Source organism: Mytilus edulis, chromosome 8 (assembly GCF_963676685.1).
Source record: "Mytilus edulis chromosome 8, xbMytEdul2.2, whole genome shotgun sequence".
Taxonomy (NCBI): Eukaryota; Metazoa; Mollusca; class Bivalvia; order Mytilida; family Mytilidae; genus Mytilus; species Mytilus edulis.
Genome location: NC_092351.1, coordinates 6,924,554 through 6,950,714, shown reverse-complemented (window position 1 = coordinate 6,950,714; position 26,161 = coordinate 6,924,554). Strand labels below are relative to the sequence as shown.

Below are 26,161 nucleotides of genomic sequence, written 5' to 3'. Positions count from 1 at the left end.
ATAGGGACTTTTAATTGGTGGTATGACACCTAAAATATTGATTGTTAAGTTAAAAGCAACAATAGACAGTCTTGAATCCCTATTAGAATACTTTCTACTCACGTGCTAATATAACGGTCTGTGTCACTGTCATATTCTGAACAGGTTAAAGTAAACGTCGCGCTCTGTATTGCTGATTCAAAGTTTACTATAGTACTGCCATCAGATGGTATTGTTACTTTCCCATTACTAGTCGTGTACCAATCATAGCCTCTCAATTCAGCGGGAAACTCACAGGCGCCCTCTACAAAATAAAAAATAAAAATATATATCTTTCATCTCCACTCATTTCAATGGGAAACGCATAAGGAAATACATGTATCAAGTCAGGAATATGACAGTTAGTTTGCCAATTATTAAGGAAAATTCCGTTTTGAATACCTTGGAGTTAGAAATTTTTGCTATTTTACCTCCACATGTGTTCTCTACAAAATAAAGAGATATGTATGTATAATATCTTCTAAATTCAGAGGGGCACTCACAGCTAGGCACCCAGTCTACAAAAAAAGATATTTGAGAATGGAATGTTTAATACAAATATGGTTTTTGTTGCAATTTAAAGTATTTGTGGCTTTTGTGTTTTAAGTTTAAATAAACTGGCAGTTATATTATGTTTAAACTACAATGTATCCTCTATCCTGAATTCTGAAAAATTCAACACACCCTTATTGCATATTAGAGCGCACTGGTTCCCAGAAGTTTGGTAGTTCAAAAACATGTACGTCGTACCGGCTGAACAACAGGGCAAATGTGCCCTTTTATCATAATTTCATTATATGTTTGTACTATTCCAAATAAACTTTCAACAAAGCTCTTGCATTGATCACAAGTTTTAAAGTTTTTATTTGATACCAAATTTATCAAAATACTAACTGATAGTTACAGCTATGCGTAGGAACTATTCTGTTTAAAATATGTACTACTTTCTTATGTTCTTTCTGACCTGTCCCGAATTAGTGGTTCTATACCTTATGGACCAACAACATTATATAACATTATTTAGTGTTTCAATAAAAGAAGGCATGGGGTAAATTAAACAGCAACCCAACAACACAAGATTCAAAAGAAAATCTAGAGCTCAACATACAGGATGTGTTATACCATATACAGTATATCATTTCACTCACTTCATCGTCCACTATTTTTTCAGAGTGCACATATATGCTATGCATGCTATGAGCATGCATACATTATAGATTTTGTACAGTAAGAACCGTCTTTTATGATTTCTATTGCATATTAAATTAAAGGTGTTTATTCTATTGAGCTATTGCCATTTTTTATTGTGTATGCCTTACAGTGAAATGCATCACTGTATTAATATAATGAGTATTTTAAGTGATTTCCATCTGTTGGTGCATTTATCTCTAAGTGGTTGACTCATAAGTGTCGTGCATCGTGTAGCTATATGTGCAGTTGCCCAAAAAAATGCAAATATAAATGATAATACATAAATCTATTTATATATCTGAAGACCAGTCGTATTGAATATTTAATATAACTGTTTTATGTCGATCTCTATGTATACTTACCAATTGAAACAAAAGCCAGACTGGCTAACAGGAAATAGGTGAGCATCATATCCATGCATAAATGTTATTAGTTTTATCCATAACCATTGCTGGATAAATACATGGTCAATGATTTCCTACACACAACATGTGCACAATTTTTAATTAATTATTAAATCACTTTTTGTTTGTATTCCTCCTAGCGACTTAATTGAAATTTAGGTCTGATAAAAGTAACAATGGAAATAAATCGACCAGTTCTTGTGTATTGCTTTAAATAAAGTCAATGTGAATACAACCGTGTTTCGGAAGAGTTCCTCTGTATATACATGTGTAAAATTAGATATGATAAAAAGTATTGAATTAACTCATATAGACAGTAGGAAACGTTCGAATAGAAATTACTTTATTACTGAAATAAATACCATTAAAAAATAATTGGCGAATATTTTGGAATATTTTCACTCAAATAAATGTAAACAATGTTTCGATGGCTCAGGCAAATACATGCATGTCTTACACACAAATGTTACTTCAAATAATTGAGGGAAAATTTTAAATCCAACATATTGAACACTGTTAGAAATATGACGAATATTAAGTAATTTAATCTTTTATATCGGTTCCTATGTCCATCACAATGTATCATAATTCATAATCATTGTGCAATACTTTTAACTAGTATTATTTATTAAGAAATGTAGTCAAATATTAATAATTGGTTTATTTGTATTAAGAACAATACATTTCTAATATCAAGATTAAATTTGTAATAAGGGATTTTACGAATATGTTCAGTGATTCTATAAAATTCCTGATAAAATTCACTGAAACTGTTAGTGATTTTACAAAATTACTAATTATTCCAGGGATCTTACAAAATCCCTGATTTTACAAATTCACTGTGACATACGTAATGACGCTAATTTTTTTCATGGTTTATATTACAGACCGCAATGGAAAACATTACCCATTTTATAAATTCAGTCTCTTTCGCTAAACGCGTTCCCACTCTTCTTTTTTAATTCCAATTGATTCGGATTGGCTAATTCGAATTCGAATTACCCAATTCAAATTAGAAATTCGTTTTTGTTAATACGAATTTAAAAAAGTTAACGTCGTTTGGACAGTAAAGCGAATTTGACGCGCATTGTAATTCGATTAAGAATTGACGTTAGGAAAGACGTTACGCACGTTATTGCGTCAATACCGCGTATTCAACAAGTTCACACTAATCAACAGCTTTTCTATAATAGCAGTATTAAAGATATTTTAAACTTATATCTGTTACAGTGAATATGTATAATCAGTGATTATGTTGAATCCCTGAAAATTTCAGGGATAATGTAGAATCACTGGTCAGTTTAGGGATTATATATAATCACTAAAACTTTCAGGGATTATGTATAATCACTAGAAAAAACGTCAGGGATTATACATAATAACTGAAGTGATGAATTAGTTGTATTTATATAAAAATGAATAAATTAAATTTAGATAATTAATTCTAAAATAATCATATTAAAACATCATTTTAAACAAAAGTTGTAAAATGTTAAGCACAATATACATGTATAAGAATGATAACATCAATACATTAGAATGTTAGAAACAATGTACTTAAATATTTAGCACAATAATTATATTTAAATATTAAGAACAATATTTCAAAAACAATCATCTATTTTTACAAATTGATTTGGATGACATCGACTATTGCACATTTGCCCTGCTTTTCTACAGGCACATCTATTTGAATCACATGTAGTATGTTTTTACCACAACATCGGCATTTTAACAAATATTGTCCTTCACATATCTAATCAGATTTACACTTCGAAGAAAAATGAAGAGTTCAGTACAAACATCTGAGGTACCAAAACTAGAGGCTATCGTGTAGAAATAAATTAAATCATAACAGGTACTTCCAATCATTTGTTCTGCCTGTATTTCTAGAAATTTAGTTGAGGCAAATCTCTCAGTTTTAATTTCTTGTTCATTTAAACATAAAATACACAGAACAGATGTTCAATAACCTTATTCACCATTTGTTGAACCACACATAACATGCACTGTGGATTTACACTTGAGTTTTTTGTCATATTATCTTAGTAAACCATGATGGATTAAAATTTAAATTTAGTAGATTGCATATCAACCAAAAAAATGTGTCTATATGAATTAAATTCTTTGCGAACAATAGGTTCAACCAAGGATTTGTCTAGTAAGACCATACAAATCCTTGGTTCAACAAAAAGTCCACTGGCAGATCTAGAAATTTTCATAAGTGGGGCCCACTGACTGCCTAAGAGGGGCAGGCTCCAGTCACGCTTCATGGATTCCCTATATAAGCAACCAATGTTTTTTCCCAAAAAGGGGGCCTCAGAAGTCATCCCAAATCTGACTAAAATAATAGTTTACAAATGAGACGCTAATCGCAGAAATGTGCATAATGATAAATAGTACATAGAAAAAACTGTATATCTAGATTTTATTACTTTTGCTTTAATCACCAAAAAAAATGTTCGTCAAATATTTTAGACTTTTTTTTTTTATCTATACCCAATAGCTAACATCCTATATTGATGTATAACGATGTGCAATATGTATGAAATATAAAAGATGGTCCTTAAACTTTCTAAGAATAAGAACAAACAAAGTATTATTTTGTCCATATTTAACTTTTATCAAACAAAGTATCTTTGAATTATTGATAATCCCTAAAATAATTTCAGGGAATTTGTAGAATAATTATTAAAATGTTCAGTGATCATGTAAAATCACTGTTCATTTTCAGGGTTTATATATAATCACTTATCAGTTTAGTGATTCTACATGATCCCTGAAAAATCAGGGATTCTACAAATTCACTGTAACATATCCATAGACTAGACAGGTAAATACTGTTTTGAAAAAAAGTACAAATTGTTTTATCATATTTTACTATAGTCTAAAATAAGGCAACATATTGACAAAACATCACAAATATGCGTGTCAGACGTAACAGACTATAATACACATAATAACTTTAGCAGGGGTGCTTGTGTTCTTCAAAACAGTGTTATATCCACGAAAATTCGAATGAAAGATATGCTTTAATTTATATATATTAAGTATTACAATATTACTGAATATGCGTTCCTGTAACGACCAACGCTATTTTTTGGCAAAAACAAATAATGTTCATTATGGTCAGATTTTGGAAAATGTTAAGTTATCAAAATTTATAGGTTTTAAAATATAAGATAATATGATATTTCGTTTGTGTAAATTATGCTCACAAAAGTACATACATAGACCATATCGAAATCGAATTTTTGCAGCACTCACACTACATATAAAAATGCAACGGCTACTGGCAAATGTCTTGCAAGATGTCCAATGTCAGATTTCGCCGCTTTTAACAAATAAATTGTCATTTTCGACGTTATTTATTGCAAATTTAGATTAGTTTCATGCTACATAGTGCTTTTCCGTGATTGTACTTTAACTTTACAAAACAGCTACATACTTTTTAATAATTTGCGTAGTCAAAACGACTTCTTTTTGAAAGAAATGAAATGTCTTGCAAGTTTTTCATATTTTCAAGGAGGACTACAATATAGTAATTCTTTTTTAAGTATTAGTTTATGCTTGTGTTGTAAAATGTTTAAATTTTTCAGATTTCTGTGAAGAGGCTTGAGTGACCTTTAAGCACCTGCCCTTGGTGACTCCTGCATATGAACAACAATACTATTTGCTCATATGCATCAGCCACGAGGAAGGACTTAACTCAAAGTTTGTTTTTGTTTTTTTTAAATAATGGATGTGATGCTGCTTCTGGTGCATGGTCAATAATCACTAAACATACAGGTTTTTGATATGTGACTACAAGAATTATTAACTCAATTTATATTTCATGTTTTTTTGTCAAACGTATTTCTATTTTTATTTTTTGTTTATTGTCTATTGGCATTGTGTGATAAAAAAAATCAATGTACTGATTATGCCCGTAATGGGTCCACTATTGGAAATAAAATATATCTATCTATCTCCTATCTATCTATCTATCTATCATACGTTTTCAACGTTGTCGATTCGGGGTACGTTATTTATGGTGGATCATCTGTATATATTTCCTCAGATAGAATTTGCTTGATGGTCAGATACTATCAACAAGACCACAAAGTATATAAAAAAAATCCGATGACTGGGGTAATTCGTTTAGATGAGGTTCTTAAGCTGTGAACAAGTTTTGTATCACGAGAGGATAAAAAAATCATCTTGTTCAAATATTCAAATTTTGGAAGGCTAGCGTAAAACTTCGATTTTTTTTTTATTTCTCTGCAATAAGATTCATATGTATAGAACTTGAAAGCTGGGAACAGTATAGCCTTAATATATATGTTCCTGTTGAAAGTGAAAATGAAATTGGGCCTAAAGCGTGCCATTGGCTATATACCAGTTCAGTTCAGTTTCTTGTATATTCCTCCATTAATTGTGGAGCACTACCCAAAGGGTATAGTTTTAGCAACTATGTACACCTTAAAACATAAGGAAACACATAATTATATACAGATGACTGAATTTGGTTATAACAAGGATTTGTATAGTGGGCTCACTATACAAATCCTTGGTTATAATAATCACTAAATGATAAATATTATAATTAATACATAGGATTGAATAGTATGATACCTCTCCACATCATACAAAGCTTGTAAATTATAATTTATCTTCTTTTTTTTTCTAACAATCGTTTCATTTCTTAATATAATTGTACCGCTATTAAAGAAAGTAAATTGAACTTTATAAGCAATACCCGTTTAACGTGTAATTCCCGACAAACTTTTTATATATATCTTCCTCCTTTTCGGATCTTAATGGGGAAACATTGCATTTTATTACTTTTTATGTCAATTGGTCTCTTGTAGAGAGTTGTCTCATTGGCACTCATCATACCGTATATATATATCTTCTCATTTTATATAGATTTATGCATTACTTATATACGATATATTTTGTTGTTTGTTGCTTTTGTTACTTTCAGTGGGAAATATTTCATGCATAATCAGAAAACCAAACATTAAGAAGTATCCATATTGATATGCAAAACAATAATTGCAAGCAAAATAAAAACTTATCCCAAATAAGCATTAATCGCCATAAAACGTAAAAATTTGACGTTACCATTTGAGACGCAGTATCGTGCTTAACGTTTCGAGTGCGAATTAATTAAACTAATTCGAATTAGTTAATGCGAATCGAATTCGAATTACGTGTCACTGTGAACTCAGCATTATTTAGGTAAGAGGTGCTCCTAAGACGTTGAAGTGTCAAGTACAAAACATAAGATCACAAACTGTTAATTTCTCTCCCCTAAGTTAACTTCCCTTTGCCAGTACACACAGCGGAAGCATTAATATTGTACAAAAGCTTACATTCTTGCTGATTCGTTATTGCAGAGTGAAGGTTAGATTCTCAAATTAAAAAAAATGAAAGACCTGACGACTAAATATAAATCACAGTATTATTCAATTCGTACTACTGTATTGATTAAAATCATTCATTGAATTTATATAAAGCAAACAAGAGGTCAATATCTAGAATGTTTTTATGAATTCACCTGTAATGTCATTCATTCTATGTGTAAACAATTTTCAAGTAGACTTTTCAGAGCTCCCTATTTATTGTTACACTAACATTAAAAGCTGGACCTGGTACAAATATATCAGATGGGTTAGGTCTATAATACTTTCCATATGAATTTATAAGTTTATTCTTTAAAATATGTTATGCTGTTACAATAATGCAATACTGTCCAATCAAGGTCACTTCGCCTGGGCAGTTTTCCTTAAAATATGAAATCATGCCACCTTAAATGTAAAAAATGGTGGCTGATCTTATGAGAAGATTTAATTATTCAATGTACATATTGTTAACAAATTAATGGATAAAATTGAGAATGGAAATGGGGAATGTGCCAAAGAGACAACAACCCGACCATAGAGCAGACAACAGCAGAAGGTCACCAACAGGTCTTCAATGCAACAAGAAATTCTCACACCTGGAGGCGTCCTTCAGCTTGCCCCTAAACAAATATATACTGGTTCAGTGATAATGAACACCATACTAAACTCCAAATTGTACACAAGAAACTAAAAGTTAAAATAATACAAGACTAACAAAGGCCAGAGGCTCTTGACTTGGGACAGGCGCAAAAATGCGGCGGGGTTAAACATGTTTGTGAGATCTCAACCCTCCCCCTATACCTCTAGCCAGTGCAGAAAAGTAAACGCATAACAATACGCATATAAAATTCAGTTCAAGAGAAGTCCAAGCTCTGATGTCAGAAGATGTAACCAAAGAAAATAAACAAAATGACAATAATACATAAATAACATCAGACTACTAGCAGTTAACTGACATGCCAGCTCTGGTCCTCAATTAAACTGATTGAAAAATTATGTCTTCATCATATGAATATCAGGCACAATACTCCCCGTGAGGGGTTTAGTATCATACTGTAAGTAGACAACTACTTGAATTAGACATTATTTGAGCTTGTTCAATGGCAAGTGTGAAAGGAGTAGGTCCGGTAAGGGCCAATTTTGGCCCCAAATTTTAGTTTCATCTAACGAGATATTTAGGACACTTTTTAAACACTTAAGTGTCTATTTCAATTGATTCGATTAGTTTATGTTCAAGATTTTAACTGATTTAGTCATTAAAAACGCTCCGATTGAAGCTAAAATATGAAAAATCTATCAAATATGCCAAAAAACGTCACTTTTCAGATGGTTTTCTTCAAAAACGAAAGTGGCCGCATCCATGTTCATCCTCAACCTTTATATATGTTTTGTATTATCATCAAATACAACTTACATTTCAATATTATGAATGAACACGAATGCGGCCACTTTCATTTAAGACGGAAACCGTCTAAAATTTAACTAAAATGCTATAATTGTGAAGATTTCAGTAATTTAGCATGACTTAATGATGCTAGTACACGATATATGTGCATTGTATTGTCAAAAACAGCACATATTTATGTAGCAGAAGCATTCTACTTTCTAAAAAATAGCTAAAAGATTACATTTTCACAATTTTGCAAAACTGCTTAATTTTGGGGCCAAAAGGGGGTCTTACTGAACCTACTCCTTTACAGAATGCATAGAATAAATGATGTTTGCTTCCACTAACATGACGAAAATATAAGAATAATAAATTTCATAAATAACACTTTTCAGAAAGATAACTTTTTACAAAAACCCAGTGTGACAAATATTGTGGAGAAAACAGCCATCATGTCATGTCAAAATTTTGTTCAAGTTTCTTCCAAAGGCCTTTTGGTATAATGGTAATGTGATGCTACTATATATTTCTTGAATGGATTGATTTTCTTACAGATTTTGCTTTGGATGTCATGTTTATATGAGGCAGGCATTACCTGAGAATGGGGATAAGTCTGTATGAATTTTTTTTTTAAACTAACATGTTAAAAAGAGAAACGGAAATACCCTAACGTTTCCGATTTTGGTTCTGTTGTTAGGGATTTTAGTTATGATGTTATTTAAGTTATGATGTCTTATTCAATGTAAACAAAGAAAAGCTGTCATCAGGTAACGTTTTTTTTATAACAAACAATTTTTAAAAATGAATTAGTTGATTGAGATCTTTTCTTAGACTGATAAATATACATTTAATTCAAAGTATTATGCAAAAAAGACTGGAAACGGAAGTAGAGATCTGGAAATTCGAAAACGTGACAATATTTTTTTTGAACAATTTTGAGTTCATGTAATAGTACAATTAAAATTTGGGGAAATTTTTTCCCCGATTTTTTTTTTTTTTTTTTTTTTTTTTTATTGATTTTTTTATTGAATAGGGGACTTAGTTCCCATATGATTTTATATGATTTTTAGATACAAAATGCAGTTTCAAATTTCACTAATTTAAATGGATGCTTAATGAAATATTTGTTGGTAGTAAATGTATTATCAGCAGTATGACAAGATAATCCTTAAAAGAATATCAAAAGCATTGCTCCCTTTACTTGTTACCCTTAAAGTTTGAGTTTACAACCAAAGTGATGGAAGTCAGCTACATACATGAAGACATAAGAAGATGTGGTATATGTGCCAATGAGACAACTTTCCATTCTAGTCAAAATGTGTAAAAAGTAATCAGGGCATCATTACATGATTATAGGTCAAAGAACATGTATGAAAAAAAATAAAATAGCTTGTGTCAACTTTGCAAAAGAAAATTGCCTCCTCACATGCCTTAGCTAACATTATAAAAAGATGTTGTATGATTGCCAATGAGAGAACTTTCTACTTGAGACCAAATTTACAACTATAGCCAATAGGTTAAGGTATGATCTTCAACAATGAGCAATGCCCATACTGCACAGTGATTAAGTTAGCTACAAAAGACCCAGAAATTACAAATGTAAAACAATTCAAATGAGAAAACTAACGACCAAATTTATGTTAAAAAATGAAGGAAAAACACATATGTAACATTTAGCAACAAACAACAACCACTGAATGACAGGCTCCTGACTTAATTAATAATTTTTATATTGATGTGATATTTCAGGATTAGCATTATCATGATTGTTATGATTATTTTCATTTTTAGGCAGGAATAAACTTTATACATCATAGGACATGCAACAGTTTTGTAAAGGCTGACTTCATATATCCAAAGCTATGAATAGACATGTTTGCATCAGATGTAAAAACATATCCCTGCTCAAACAGTTGCAAGGAATCAGTTATGACACCATGTCTTCTATATCTACAATGAGAGTATTCAAAGGACAGACTCAACTAACCAGAAGTTGTAATACATCAACTTTATCTACCTTGTGTAGAAATTCAGGGACCAGATTCAATATAAATGGAAAACAGAAGTGGACTTCAAATTCAGTATGGTCAGTTAATGGACCCATGCTTGCAGGGCAGTTTAGGACAGATATCTTACCATTGATTGGTGTTAGACAAATGAGTACTGGTCCTGATACCATCTTACCTGCTGGTCAGGTAGACAAACACAATGGGCTGACCGTTGACCTTAGTGACCTATCTGAAGATTATACTGATAAACAATTTAACTCTCTACTTACTGGTAAGTATCAAAATAATACATGTATTAACATGTTTTGTTTTTGTATAGTACTAAACAGTCAGAGGACTTACTTAAATAAGTGATTTTCTAAATCACTGATTCAAGTAACATTATTTCCATAATGTTTGGAAGTAAGCTTAAGAGTTGCCTTTCTTTAATAATCACCTGTTTAATTAGTACAAAATAATCACTAGAGGAAGTGATTTAATTTTACTGTAGCTTTAAATATAGATTACTAATGATCCAGTGACTAATTTTGATTCTAAAATTATCAGAACCAACATCTGTGTTGATAGGATGACCTTGTGCCGAGTCTAGGATAATGACATAAAAATACAAAGTTGTAACTTTTGTATGCTATACAATAACAATTTTTTACTTGGTGTATATGTATGTGTATTAAAGAATAAAGCATTCTCCTTCAGGAAAAAGATTAAGTGCCAAAATTAAAGCTACATATAATAAAGGAATATGGTAGCCATCCACAAATTTTCTACTGACCACAGGTTTCTCCAATTTACATGTATACTGTGTAGTTACTTTATATTGTTGAATAGTTAGTTTATATCTTTCATTTTTTTTAACAACAACATGTTCGTTGTATCTGCAGATTTAGATTCAATTGTATTTAAAAAAACATTCCAAAAAAGTTACCATTAATTCTGGTACTTTCTGTTCTCATCGCATGTCCCCTTTTGAAGTTTATACCTTGGTTCTTATATTGTAAATGGTTTTACTTTTTTGAACATTATTAAACAATTGCTTACTCTTATTTAGTCTTTTAAACTAGCAATTTAGGAATAGAGGAACTTGATTAAGTGATTATATCAATTCCAGAATCTTTATCAAAGTGGAGACAAGAGGGAAGATCCTGTGTATGGTTAAAAGTACCAATACATAAAAGTGCATTCATATCTACTGCTGCTAATAATGGTTTCCTATTCCACCATGCTGAACACCAGATGTCACTGCTAAAGTTATGGCTGAATACCAGTTGTGAAGATAGAACACCAAGATTTGCCACTCATCAGATAGGTGTCTCAGGTAAGTTGTATCTTCTGTAACATGTTTAATGTAAAGGAAAATAAGTAATAACCTGTTTTAGAATATATCAAACCTAACTTTAAGTGTATTTTATTTAAGGTGCCGATAAAATGCTGCTTGTGTCTGAGTATATACTCCAGGCTTTAGTAAAATACAGGACTGTGAGAAATATTTAGGTAAAGATTGCATGAAATGCAATCAAAACCTTATAGGACTGACTTAAATGTTCCAAGGCTGATCACTACCTTTTTGATACACAAAACATAATCATTAATACATTGATCATAACATTCCATACATCCTATTTATGAACATTTCCAGAAATTTATCGATGTACTATATGCTCAGATATTCAAGGCACAAAATGAAATTACATTGCAGTAATCTAAAAAATAAATCTATATGTTTTTTTAAAAATATAAATTATGTCATTGTTAACCTCATCTTAAAAAGTTGGAGTTATCTTCCTTTTTCTAGAATAGCTGTTAAATCAACTATAAGTTATATCACATAGTTATATTACATTACAAGATATTACTTGATGTATCACATGACATCTAGGCATCTGCTTAGTTTTTCTTACAAAAGAATTTTGAAAATAGAATTGATTTCACTTCAAAAATAGTCAACCATTTTTCTATATTGACCCATAACCTGCTGAAATCGATGGCCGGAAACCACAACTCACATGGTAATCTTTTAAAGCAGCCAAAATGCTATTGATTGAAATCATTCCTAACTTGATAAATGAAGCTCATGACTGGTGTGTGTTTAAATTATATGATAACTTGCATGGAGAAACTACGTTAATGGGAGATGTCCGTTGTTACTCTGTGGATTGCATGTTGAAATGTACTGTTAAGTTATATATTTATACATTTCTCTGTGCTGAATGTACTTGCATTTGTTTGTACTGTATTTCTGTCAAGTTTTAAATGTTGTCATTTTAGCAATATTTTTTTAACATTGCCTATAAGTGACAAGTTTGTCTAGCCAAAAAAACAGGTTCAACTTACCATTTTTTAAATATCCTGTAGCAAGTAAGAAGTATGGCTGTTGTTAACCTATAGTCAGTTGGCGTTTGATTTTGTTGCAGCTCTCAGTGCTTTTGTTGTTCTGTTGTTTTCCTCTTGTAGTTGATGTGTTTCCCTTGAGTTTAGTTTGTAACCCGGATTTGTTTTCTCTTTATCTGTGTATGACCTTTGAACAGTACTGGTGGTATTATTCTACTGTTTACTATCTTGAAACTTCTTTATCATGATATGCATGTCTTGAGATTCAGTACAATGCATGCAGACATAATATGGGGACGAAGTCCCCAATAACAGTAGAAAATTCAATAAAAATAAAATTCGGGAAAAATACCAATTTCATTTTTGATAATTCCTTGATATGAAAAAACGTTACCTGATGATAGCGTTTCTTTGTTTACATTTCATATGACGTCATAATTTAAATAACGTCACAACTAAAATCCCTATCAACAGAACCAAAATCGGAAATGTTACGGTATTTCCGTTTCTTTTTTTTAACAAATATTTAAGTTACAAAAAAATCATTCATACAGACTTCGTCCCCATTTACAGGTAATGCCTGCCTCATATTATGTTCAAGTATAATTGTCATTAGACATGTTAGAATCTAGATTTCTTTTTTTTTGTGTTTTTCACATAATAATAATGTATCCTAGGGATGGTTTATAGAGAAGAAACAAAAGAAATTTTAGTTGTAAAAGACAAAAATAGTCAGGTAATTATATGTATTAAACAACTCTTTTTAATTTTAAACCAAGAAAGAAGACCAAATCAGACACACCTTCAATGAAAATGATGAACACATTTTGTAATCTAAATGGCATGGTATACACATATAATAAGACATATATATATATATATATATCAAGAGAAATAACTCTTAATTATTTTTATGACATTAAAATAATATCTTACCTTACATAGATATATAACTTTGAGTAATTCCATAACATGGTAATTAATTTTGGATTTATGATGAAAAGGACATTTGCAAATCATTGAATGCAGTTTAGTTATATTTCCTTTCACCATCACTGTGTCCTCTCCTGCCTTTTAATATCATGGTAATGTGATGCTACATTTCTTGAATGTGATGCTATAAGAATTTTTCTTTTATAGATTTTGCAATGAATGTGGTGCAAATGTTTTTAAAATCAAGCTGGTATTTCAAATTTCCCTGTTTACCAGGATGTTGATTTAAATATCTTGGGATGAACATTCTAATTTTTTACATAGGATTTGTTTGTATACATTGAACTATATACACTGTAGGGTAAATTTATATTTATTTTTAGTTTTCGTACTGGAAGTTTCCTGGAGGGTTGTCTGATTTAGAAGAGGATATAGGTAAAACTAATTTGTTTATTAAGTTTATATAGTATTCATTATTTCAAAAGGATAGCCTTTATTTTGAATAAGATCATAATTATACAATAAGAAATCTATGTATTTACATTTTGACATGAAATGGTGGTGAATGTTACAGGTATGTTTTTATTATATCTTAGCTCTAATGAGTGGTTGAATTGGATTACTGCTGTCTATCTCTCTGTAAATCATTTATTTAGCATTTATGTAGCATTTACAAGACATAGATTTTCACCTGTTACTCCTTACCGTGCGACAAATTTTCATTTCCTTTAATTCTCTACTTTTTGCCACATGTACTATAGTTATCTCTGAAAAATGTCATGAAGTTTTCATTACAATTTACAAGTCTATGGCAAATAGCTTCATCTGTGTATTAAAACTGTGAGGCACATTTTCTGTTCTTTCTAAATATTTTTAGTTGTAGTTTATCTGCAAATAGAGTATAGCCAACAGTTCATCTGAGCTTACCCTGAATGACATTGCAACAAAAAATATGTTATACAAATAGTAGGATCTTTACCTTTAGTGGAAATTTTGTATTTTGTAGCTGACACTGCAGAAAGAGAAATTTTAGAAGAAACAGGGATAAAGTCAGGTGAGAAGGATTTTTTATTAAAATATTTGTGAGCAAAAAGATTTGATAATTATTTGAGCTTGTTGATTTCTACTGATGTTATTTTTAATTGTAGATCAATACAAATTTAAAATCTGTATTTCATGAAGCTTTAAATTCTCATTATAAAGCAACATTCACATTCAAATCTGACAATTGACTCAAATTCTCATATTCTCAGGAGTAGGGACAATAAAGACCTAAGTTGGCCCAAGTATGAGTGCAATTTTTAAATTTGTTCAAACTACACTAGGTAAAATGTGTTCTAAAAATACATTAGGCATACGATGACGAATTTTTATATCCAATTTATGGGCATTATGTTTTCTGATCTGTGCCTCCATTCATTTGTTCCCTCTTCCTTACGTTCGTCCGTCGGCCTGTCCCACTTCAGATTCAAGTTTTTGGTCAAGGTAGTTTTTGATGAAGTTGAAGTCAAATCAACCTAAAACCTAGTACACATGTTCCCTATGATATGATTTTTTTTTAAATTTTATTGCAAATTAGAGATTTTACCCCATTTTCACAGTCAACTGAACATAGAAAATAAGAGTGTGAATGGGGTATCCATGTACTTTGGACACATTATTGTCTAACAATAAATCTTACAAGTTAACAGTTTTTGCCATGTGATTATGGACTTTCCGAATTGATTTTTCTCTAAGTTCAGTATTTTTGTGATCTTACTTTTTACATTGCATCAAACTTGAGATTATGTATACAGATTTTTCAGAAAAAGGTGCATATCACCCCCAGTTTTTGGTGGGGTTCATGTTGTTTATTCTTTAGTTTTCTATGTTGTGTCATGTGTACTATTGTTTGTTTGTCTTTTTCATTTTTAGCCATGTCATTGTCAGTTTATTTTCAATTTAAGAGTTTGACTGTCCCTCTGGTATCTTTCGCCCCTCTTTCATGATGTAATACTTCCAATTTGTGCAAATTTAAAATAATTATCAAAATCTTGAATTACTTTGGCCAAAAACAGTCCTCTTCTCTTTCATTCAAAGCATACTTAAATGTATTTCAGGATTACAAAAGTTCAATAGGCAATATAAACAATGCTTTCACAAATGTTTAAAATCAAAATTGGCTATAAAACTGACTGCCAACTAATTAAATTCAAATTTCTGTTCTTGTTGATGTTGACAGCCGCAAAATACAAACACATTTTTTTTTCAAAATTTATTGTCAAGATCATAACTATTGATATTTTTGTATTAAACATGGGTTGTGTTACTAAATTTCTTATTGATCTATACCGTTCTGGTGGAGAAGGAAAACTGCTTTCCCTACTCACTCTTGTTATGTCTGAATCAATTTATAAGAATCTGGTATACAGTTATAGCATAGGAAGTTACAGAATAGTTTGAGTTGTGTTTTTCAAGTCCAGCGATTGCTCATCAGTAACAACCTTAGCTTATGATCTTGCTCATCAGTAACAACCCTAGCTTATGATCTTGCTTGTCTCATCAGTAACAACCTTAGCTTATGCTCTTGCTTGTCTCATCAGTAACAACCTTAGCTTATGCTCTTGCTTGTCTCATCAGTAACAACCTTAGATTATGCTCTTGCTTGTCTCATCAGTAACAACCTTAGCTTATGCTCTTGCTTGTCTCATCAGTAACAACCCTAGCTTATGATCTTGCTTGTCTCATCAGTAACAACCTTAGATTATGCTCTTGCTTGTCTCATCAGTAACAACCTTAGCTTATGATCTTGCTTGTCTCATCAGTAACAACCTTAGCTTATGCTCTTGCTTGTCTCATCAGTAACAACCCTAGCTTATGATCTTGCTTGTCTCATCAGTAACAACCTTAGCTTATGCTCTTGCTTGTCTCATCAGTAACAACCTTAGCTTATGCTCTTGCTTGTCTCAGAAATGATATCAATGTAAATGTAACTTAGATAAGCATAGAATCTGGAAGGGGACAATTTATAGTATAAGAAAAACTTTAAGAATGCTTTTTTTTTAAATATTCAAATTGATAAATTAATGATAAATGTATTCCATTTTCAATTTTATATCATCATCATTTGTACAATAATATACCACTAGTAGAACCGATACTACTTACCATGCTAAATGACCGACTTTACCCTTAGCCAGATGCCACTAAAAGGGCAGATGCTGTTTACACTGAAAGAGCACATGAGTTCAGTCTTAGCCATGTGTCACTAGTGGATCAGGTGCTCATAACCTTGCAAGAGCACACGAGTTCACCCTTAGCAATGTTCCACAAGTAAAGCAAATGCTGAGTTCACTCTAAGCCAGGAGCCACTAGTAGATTAGATGATTCCTTCCCTGCTAGAATCCTGAGTACACTCTTAGCTATATATAGTCATGGAACACTAGAGGAGCAGATGATGCCTTCCCTGCTAGAGGACCTGAGTACACTTTTAGCTATATATAGCCATGGAACACTAGAGGAGCAGATGATGCCTTCTCTGCTAGAGGACCTGAGTACACTCTTAACTATATAAAGCCATGGAACACTAAAGGAGCAGATGATGCTTTCCCTGCTAGAGGAACTGAGTACACTTTAGCTATATAAAGCCATGGAACACTAGAGGAGCAGATGATGCTTTCCCTGCTAGAGGAACTGAGTACACTTTAGCTATATAAAGCCATGGAATACTAGAGGAGCAGATGATGCTTTCCCTGCTAGAGGACCTGAGTACACTTTTAGCTATATAAAGCCATGGAACACTAGAGGAGCAGATGATCCCTTCCCTGCTAGAGGACCTGAGTACACTTTTAGCTATATATAGCCATGGAACACTAGAGGAGCAGATGATGCCTTCTCTGCTAGAGGACCTGAGTACACTCTTAACTATATAAAGCCATGGAACACTAAAGGAGCAGATGATGCTTTCCCTGCTAGAGGAACTGAGTACACTTTAGCTATATAAAGCCATGGAACACTAGAGGAGCAGATGATGCTTTCCCTGCTAGAGGACCTGAGTACACTTTTAGCTATATATAGCCATGGAACACTAGAGGAGCAGATGATCCCTTCCCTGCTAGAGGACCTGAGTACACTTTTAGCTATATATAGCCATGGAACACTAGAGGAGCAGATGATGCCTTCTCTGCTAGAGGACCTGAGTACACTCTTAACTATATAAAGCCATGGAACACTAGAGGAGCAGATGATCCCTTCCCTGCTAGAGGACCTGAGTACACTTTTAGCTATATATAGCCATGGAACACTAGAGGAGCAGATGATCCCTTCCCTGCTAGAGGACCTGAGTACACTTTTAGCTATATATAGCCATGGAACACTAGAGGAGCAGATGATGCCTTCTCTGCTAGAGGACCTGAGTACACTCTTAACTATATAAAGCCATGGAACACTAAAGGAGCAGATGATGCTTTCCCTGCTAGAGGAACTGAGTACACTTTAGCTATATAAAGCCATGGAATACTAGAGGAGCAGATGATGCTTCCCCTGCTAGTGGACCTGAGTACACTTTTAGCTATATATAGCCATGGAACACTAGAGGAGCAGATGATCCCTTCCCTGCTAGAGGAACTGAGTACACTTTAGCTATATAAAGCCATGGAACACTAGAGGAGCAGATGATGCTTTCCCTGCTAGAGGACCTGAGTACACTTTTAGCTATATATAGCCATGGAACACTAGAGGAGCAGATGATCCCTTCCCTGCTAGAGGACCTGAGTACACTTTTAGCTATATATAGCCATGGAACACTAGAGGAGCAGATGATGCCTTCTCTGCTAGAGGACCTGAGTACACTCTTAACTATATAAAGCCATGGAACACTAAAGGAGCAGATGATGCTTTCCCTGCTAGAGGAACTGAGTACACTTTAGCTATATAAAGCCATGGAATACTAGAGGAGCAGATGATGCTTTCCCTGCTAGAGGAACTGAGTACGCTCTTAGCTATATAAAGCCATGGAACACTAGAGGAGCAGATGATGCTTTCCCTGCTAGAGGAACTGAGTACACTCTTAGCATATATAGCCATGGAACACTAGAGGAGCAGATGATGCTTCCCCTGCTAGAGGACCTGAGTACGCTCTTAGCTATATAAAGCCATGGAACACTAGAGGAGCAGATGATGCTTCCCCTGCTAGAGGACCTGAGTACAATTTTAGCTATATAAAGCCATGGAACACTAGAGGAGCAGATGATGCTTCCCCTGCTAGAGGAACTGAGTACACTCTTAGCTATATAAAGCCATGGAATACTAGAGGAGCAGATGATGCTTTCCCTGCTAGAGGACCTGAGTACACTCTTAGCTATATAAAGCCATGGAATACTAGAGGAGCAGATGATGCTTCCCCTGCTAGAGGACCTGAGTACACTCTTAGCTATATAAAGCCATGGAATACTAGAGGAGCAGATGATGCTTCCCCTGCTAGTGGACCTGAGTACACTCTTAGCTATATAAAGCCATGGAATACTAGAGGAGCAGATGATGCTTCCCCTGCTAGAGGACCTGAGTACACTCTTAGCTATATAAAGCCATGGAATACTAGAGGAGCAGATGATGATTTCCCTCCTAGAGGACATGAGAACACTTTTAGCTATATAAAGCCATGGAATACTAGAGGAGCAGATGATGCTTTCCCTGCTAGAGGAACTGAGTACGCTCTTAGCTATATAAAGCCATGGAACACTAGAGGAGCAGATGATGATTTCCCTCCTAGAGGACATGAGAACACTTTTAGCTATATAAAGCCATGGAACACTAGAGGAGCAGATGATGCTTTCCCTGCTAGAGGAACTGAGTACACTCTTAGCATATATAGCCATGGAACACTAGAGGAGCAGATGATGCTTCCCCTGCTAGAGGACCTGAGTACGCTCTTAGCTATATAAAGCCATGGAACACTAGAGGAGCAGATGATGCTTCCCCTGCTAGAGGACCTGAGTACAATTTTAGCTATATAAAGCCATGGAACACTAGAGGAGCAGATGATGCTTCCCCTGCTAGAGGAACTGAGTACACTCTTAGCTATATAAAGCCATGGAATACTAGAGGAGCAGATGATGCTTTCCCTGCTAGAGGACCTGAGTACACTCTTAGCTATATAAAGCCATGGAATACTAGAGGAGCAGATGATGCTTCCCCTGCTAGAGGACCTGAGTACACTCTTAGCTATATAAAGCCATGGAATACTAGAGGAGCAGATGATGCTTCCCCTGCTAGTGGACCTGAGTACACTCTTAGCTATATAAAGCCATGGAATACTAGAGGAGCAGATGATGCTTCCCCTGCTAGAGGAACTGAGTACGCTCTTAGCTATATAAAGCCATGGAATACTAGAGGAGCAGATGATGCTTCCCCTGCTAGTGGACCTGAGTACACTCTTAGCTATATAAAGCCATGGAATACTAGAGGAGCAGATGATGCTTCCCCTGCTAGAGGAACTGAGTACACTCTTAGCTATATAAAGCCATGGAACACTAGAGGAGCAGATGATGCCTTCCATGCTAGAGGACTTGAGTAAAATTATAACTGATTTTATATATAGACGGATGTATACGATTGTATCTTCCAACTTCTTGTGATTTGTTTGTTATATAAAAAAGGTAAACTGCTTTTTAACTTTGTGAGAAGACAGTATTCACCATAGTTATTTAACGTACTCTTTCAATACAATGAATTCATTAGTCCCAGGATTTAACTCAGACCATGCCGTAATTTATTCTAAAGTCCTATATTATATACCCTTATAGTATATATTGATTCGAGTTAACATGATTTAAACCAACATTTTCGTAAACCAAGTCAACTAAGAAGAGCAATCAAGGTAACACACACAAACTCAGGGAATTACATGCATTCTGAAAGGAGCAATACCGCGTGTTTCTACATAGTAAGTGTCTATTATGTCTGCATTACCCACCATGCAAATCATCAGTGAAGTATTTGGGGAAAGGACACACTCGGTAAAATTATAAAACACACTACCATACTGGTATCTAAAGATTTTAGACCATGGACACATGTAAATGGTGAGTTGAGACATTACCACATCTAATCGGTAAACAAGTTCGTGATTATGATGATCACAAAATATTATACATTTGGCCATGTGAGTGTCGATGTCAGTCGTTTATCTCCATTCCTCTGTTTAAGCTGTTGGTCTTCAAGAGCACAACCCTATTAAGTCCCTGTTACATGCTCGATCGTAACATATTGACTAAGATATGTAAACATCACACGATGAAACACTAAGAGCCTGAGAGTGTATATAACCGCTGAGAAATGGTAAGTTCAATTAGTGTCAATTGAAAAGAAGAAGTCATCACTTATTTGAAATCGTCCTTCGGAGTCAGTATTGAAATAGCGAACATGATATATATATATATGGCGCTGATCTACTACCTGCGGTAGTATCATTTAGTTCACTATTATATACAAGATGTATAGGGTATTGAGTGACAACATCATTAATATATTTGAAAGTAAAGATAAGGTACTCAACGAGATGACTTTTCGTTTTGTCTTTGAGAAGGGTCTGTATGGTTAATACAAAAGCAAGTTGGCAAGTTGTGATGCACAATTGATACTTAAAAAAACGACTGTTTATTGAGTCACCAGTCTACCAAACTCAACGATCAAAACGTCCAGTATTCAATTTTTATTGATATCAAGTACGGTTAGAAAAGTAATCTCTCCTGCTTTCTTTAAAAAAGAAATGATAAAATAAGAACAACAGGCAATATATGTCAACATGTCTAAAGACATTATTGAATGTGTCGGTAAAAAAGAAGGTTTAAAAACTTTAATATTATTGAACAACTAAATCCAACTTGTTGAAAAGTCAAAAGAATTGATTTGAACTGAGTTATCTTTCTTTTTATACAAAATCAAACGTTAAAAAGTTGGATGAAATGAAATAATTGAAGTATTTGGTAAAGGGTTCGTAAATGGAGAGGCCTATGCGCTAAATTTATAGTTTAAATCTCTTTAAATAATCAGCGGAGATCACCCCTGGTTTTTGTTTGGTGCACATTTCGTTTTCGATGTTGTGTTTTGATTCTGCTGTTTGTCTTTTTTCCTACGGCATTGTCAGTTTGTTTGAATTATAAGTTTGGATGTCCCTTTTGGTATCTTTCGCCTCTCCTTTACTGTAACATAACACAACAACCCGTATTTGGCACATTTTTTTGGAATTGTGGGTCATCAATGCTATTCAACTTTATACTTATTTAGCTTTCTAACTATTTTGATCTGAGCGTCACTGAAGAGTCTTATGTAGACGAAACGCGCGTCTGGCTTATTCAATGTAAGCATTGTATCTTTGATATTAACTTTGTCGGAGTAGACATTTTCAAAAATTCTAACGGACTATTATATATAGACGGATTTATACGATTGTATCTTCCAACTTCTTGTGATTTGTTTGTTGTATAAAAAAGGTAATTAAAACTACTTTAACTTTTTGAGAAGACAGTATTAGTTAGAATTCATTAGTCCCAGGATTTAACTCCGACCATTTCGTAATTTATTCTTAAGTCCTAAAGATAAATAAAGGCAACAGTAGTATACCGCTGTTCAAACTCATAAATCCATGGACAAAAAACAAAATCGGGGTAACAAACTAAAACTGAGGGAAACGCATAAATATAAGAGGAGAACAACGACACAACATTACAATGTAACTAACACACACAGAAACAGACCAAGCATCAGACAAAATCCCACGAGAATAACAAATATAACATCAAAACCAAATACATGAATTTGGGATAGACAAGTACCGTGACACGTCTTATCGCAATGTCAATTTAAACTCAAAAATAAGAGAAAACAAACGACGCAACGTAAAATTGTAACACACACAGAAACGAACTATAATATAACAATGGCCATATTCCCGACTTGGTACAGGACATTTTTAAAGGAAAAATGGTGGGTTGAAGCTGGTTTTGTGGCATGCCAAACCTCGCACTTTGATGGCATTGTTAAATATAACATTAAAATGACAACATAATAATACAGGACTACAATACAAATAAATATGACGTATTAGGCAAAGAAACACATGAATTATAGATAACAAAAGGCATCAGGTTTAAAATTCAATACGTCAAAAACGCGTCTCGTCCACACAAGACCTACGAGTGACGCCCAGATATAAAAGTTCGAAAGCCAAAAAAAGGGGGTACAAAGTTGTACAGCTCTGAGGATCAAAAGTTGAAAAGGTTGTGCCGAATACGGCTAGGGTTTTCTGCTTGTGATAAGAACATCCTTATTATATAGAACAATTTATGCTATTGCAAACAGTAAATTGTATCAAATGAATATAAAAGATTTAAATGATAAATCTGACGTCTTAACTAATTACAGATAACAAAACCCTGATACATAATACTAAGACCAACACAGAAAATAGACACACCCGACTCAGTCCAGGCCTGAACGCAAAAAGTCATAACAATGACGTCACATACGAAGTCGTGAAAAGGCACAATATTACGTCACGCAGACATTTGAACAAGTTCTGAAACAGCACAATAATGACGTCATATTTGAAAAATTATATCTAAAAAATAAGATAGAAATAGGATTGATTTAAGATTATAATAGAACTAAATACTGATATTACATTGAAACACAAATCAATGCAAATTGCAATACTAATAACAATTAACTATATTATATATATGTCCGGTTTGTTTTGAATCTAACATAAAAATCGTAGATCGTAGTATATACCCTGATAGTATATATTGATTCGAGTTAACATGATTTAAACCAATATGTCCTTAGAGAGACAGAATACTAACGAACTGCACATGTGACCTTGGCAGCTTGCTATTATTGCTATTGCTATTCAGCTGGATGGCACGTTTTCGGGGGTGTGGGATATAAGGATAAAAAAGTTCGAATGCTGGGTTGAGGGAGTAAACAATAGGGATGTTGAATATTCTGAAAATATATATATTTTGAAAAATTTAGAATCTGAGAAAAAAAATTTATGAAAGAAGAGATTTGGGAAATGAGCACGCCCTTCGTCTTTGTAGTAGAATTTTTAGAAATACAAAAAAAACATTATCAAACATATGTGCCCTGAACGGACGTGCTGGGTCAGCTCTCCTTTACCCGCTATCTTCGATGAGGGTTTATTGCTAGATGGTCAACGACATACTACTAAGATGACAGAAACCAATCCATGCCGTACAGAGAGACGTAGTAGTTGGCGTACCCGCGTTAACATGCCTCCAAAACCATTGTCTATTATGGGGAGTGTCATGCCGATTAACGTCCGAGGGCTGTATTCTAGGCTGTTGGGTGATACGACCTTCATTTTCCTGCCTCACGGCTTGGGTCCTGATAACGCTTCCTGTCATCTTTAGAACTACGTCCACGATTCATCTACCAGTACTCCATCATCGAGGCTAGCGGGCTGCCAAGCTGACCAAACTGGCCCTGAAAGCAGCCGTTGTGAAGAAGTAAAATCCAAAATAGTCAACAAACCAAAAACAACTCACCAAAACCAAGATGGCGGCCTCCATTCGGCGTCCTTTGCTACCCGTTCCTGACCCACGGCACAAAATATTTAAATGCTCACCAATCGTCTTCGGGCACCGAGCCGACCGTGCGAGGGCTGTATAGCCAGTCAAGGTCGTTAAACACTTCCATTTGTATGTGCCCCAAAAAATACAAGACTTAAGCTGGGTACAAATACCAGCATGTCACTTGGCTCATTATTGCAGCCAACAATGTCTAAACCTTTGGTAGGGGTGAATTGATCTTTACATAAATTTTACTGACGCCTTATATTTTGTTGACGTGAGCGCTTGGACTTCTCTACATTCTACAATAATCATAAACCAATCCCGGAAACTTGTAAACTTCTTTGCAAGGTCATTGACTATATTATATAAGAACGATGCTCATTTTTATTGGGTCAATAGAAATGTTGTACAAGTATATCATAAAATACTAGAGGATGAAATAAAAAGTTTGATGTGAACATAGGTATGTTTACAACCAGGATGTCTTAATGACATTCATTCTTTGTAGGTAGACAAAATCAAATTAAGATAGTGGAAGGAATATTTATTAGGTGAAGTGACAATTCACCAATATCATAAAGTATATGTGATATAAGTAAATACGTCTGTGTTTGAATTAAAGGTATAAAGTGTCGAAATGATTTAGTTCTTCATGTTTGCATAATTTTACATAAGGTATACTTGAAAAATCAATGAAGATAAAAAGTTTTAAATTGCTGATTTAGCTGATTCCATTGATGGGTTTTACCGTTGATTCTTACGTGGGTGTTTATTTCATGAATTAAATTCCAAATTTTATTGCACAATATATAGATCGAAATATATTTTGGCTTACCTGTATACTATTATATGTAAAATATTTAAATTCATTTTTGCTGTCGTTTGTATTTTTTGCATTTTTAAATACCCTTATAGAATCTTGATATTAAAGTCTACAAAAAAGATCAGTAAACTAATATTCATGTAATTTAAATCTAGTTTAACAATTTATTGCAGAGTTCTTGTCGATCTTGGCCTTCCGTCAGCAACATCTACAACCAGGAGCCTTTGGTCGATCAGATATTTTTATTGTATGTAGATTGAAGCCTCTGACGTTCGATATTATGCATTGTGAAAATGAAATTAGTCATTGTAAATGGATGAGCTTGGAAGAACTACACGCCAATACAACAGACATATCACCAATAACCCACAGAACATGTCAGATTATGTTACATGGTATCAAACATGGATTCGATAACGTTGATATAAGGTTTAAGGAAATGAAGTCGGTGTACAAGGGTCTAAAGTATAAATTGTATCATAGACCTCTGCCATAACATTTGTCTATATAATTTAAAAATAAGTCTTCCACAGTTGTTATTCAAGAGGCATTATGATAAACTATTTATTGAAGAACGATTGTTTTATTTATTTAACATTGCTTCATAAGCGAGAGGGTTGGCTAGCCATAAAACCAAGTTCAACCCACCATTTTTCTAAAAATGTCCTGTAACAAGTCAGGAATATGACAGTTGTTATCAAATAGTTTCTTTGTATGTTGGCGTTTGTTTTTGTAGCACTTCTGTGTTCCTGTTGTTTTCCTTATGGTTCACGTCTTTCCCTCAGATTAGGTTTGTACCCCGGATGTTTTCCTTATGGTTCACGTCTTTCCCTCAGATTAGGTTTGTACCCCGGATGTTTTACTTATGGTTCACGTCTTTCCCTCAGTTTAGGTTTGTACCCCGGATTTGTTTTCTCTCAATCGATTTATGACTTTTGAACACAGGTATACTACTCTTGCCTTCATTTATGTTTTATGTGAACGTTCTTTTCAGAACAACTGTTTCATTTGTCATGTACTTGCTGTCAGTGTATAATAGGGTTCATTTCAGTTGCCTTCAACACAGTGTGGACCAATTGTGTTGGGCATGATACATTTCTTTCATCT

The 26,161-nt window shown here is 33.5% G+C and overlaps 2 protein-coding genes across 3 annotated transcripts in view; one reads left to right on the top strand and one right to left on the bottom strand.

Moving 5' to 3' along the window:
- LOC139484698 (uncharacterized) overlaps positions 1-1,835 on the bottom strand; it is a 41,025-nt gene extending 39,190 nt beyond the window's left edge. Inside the window, exons 1-2 of the mRNA XM_071268572.1 lie at positions 1,572-1,835; positions 103-283 (exon numbers count right to left, since the gene is read on the bottom strand). Coding sequence (XP_071124673.1) covers positions 103-283; positions 1,572-1,626 — 236 coding nt within the window. The 5' untranslated portion in view covers positions 1,627-1,835. The remainder of the gene's footprint in view (positions 1-102; positions 284-1,571) is intronic.
- Positions 1,836-6,871: 5,036 nt separating this feature from the next.
- Positions 6,872-25,629, top strand: LOC139484695 (nucleoside diphosphate-linked moiety X motif 6-like). 2 transcript variants are annotated; one of them, XM_071268570.1, is made up of 7 exons: positions 6,872-7,001; positions 10,179-10,667; positions 11,505-11,711; positions 13,402-13,460; positions 14,041-14,092; positions 14,664-14,711; positions 25,228-25,629. In XM_071268570.1, exons 2-7 carry the CDS (start codon positions 10,250-10,252, stop codon positions 25,548-25,550), a joined length of 1,107 nt encoding a protein of 368 aa, XP_071124671.1. In that variant the 5' UTR covers positions 6,872-7,001; positions 10,179-10,249; the 3' UTR covers positions 25,551-25,629. The 2 variants fall into 2 exon arrangements, with proteins under 2 accessions (XP_071124671.1, XP_071124672.1); XM_071268571.1 differs by lacking the exon at positions 6,872-7,001 and adding an exon at positions 7,171-7,268.
- Positions 25,630-26,161: the final 532 nt, after the last annotated feature.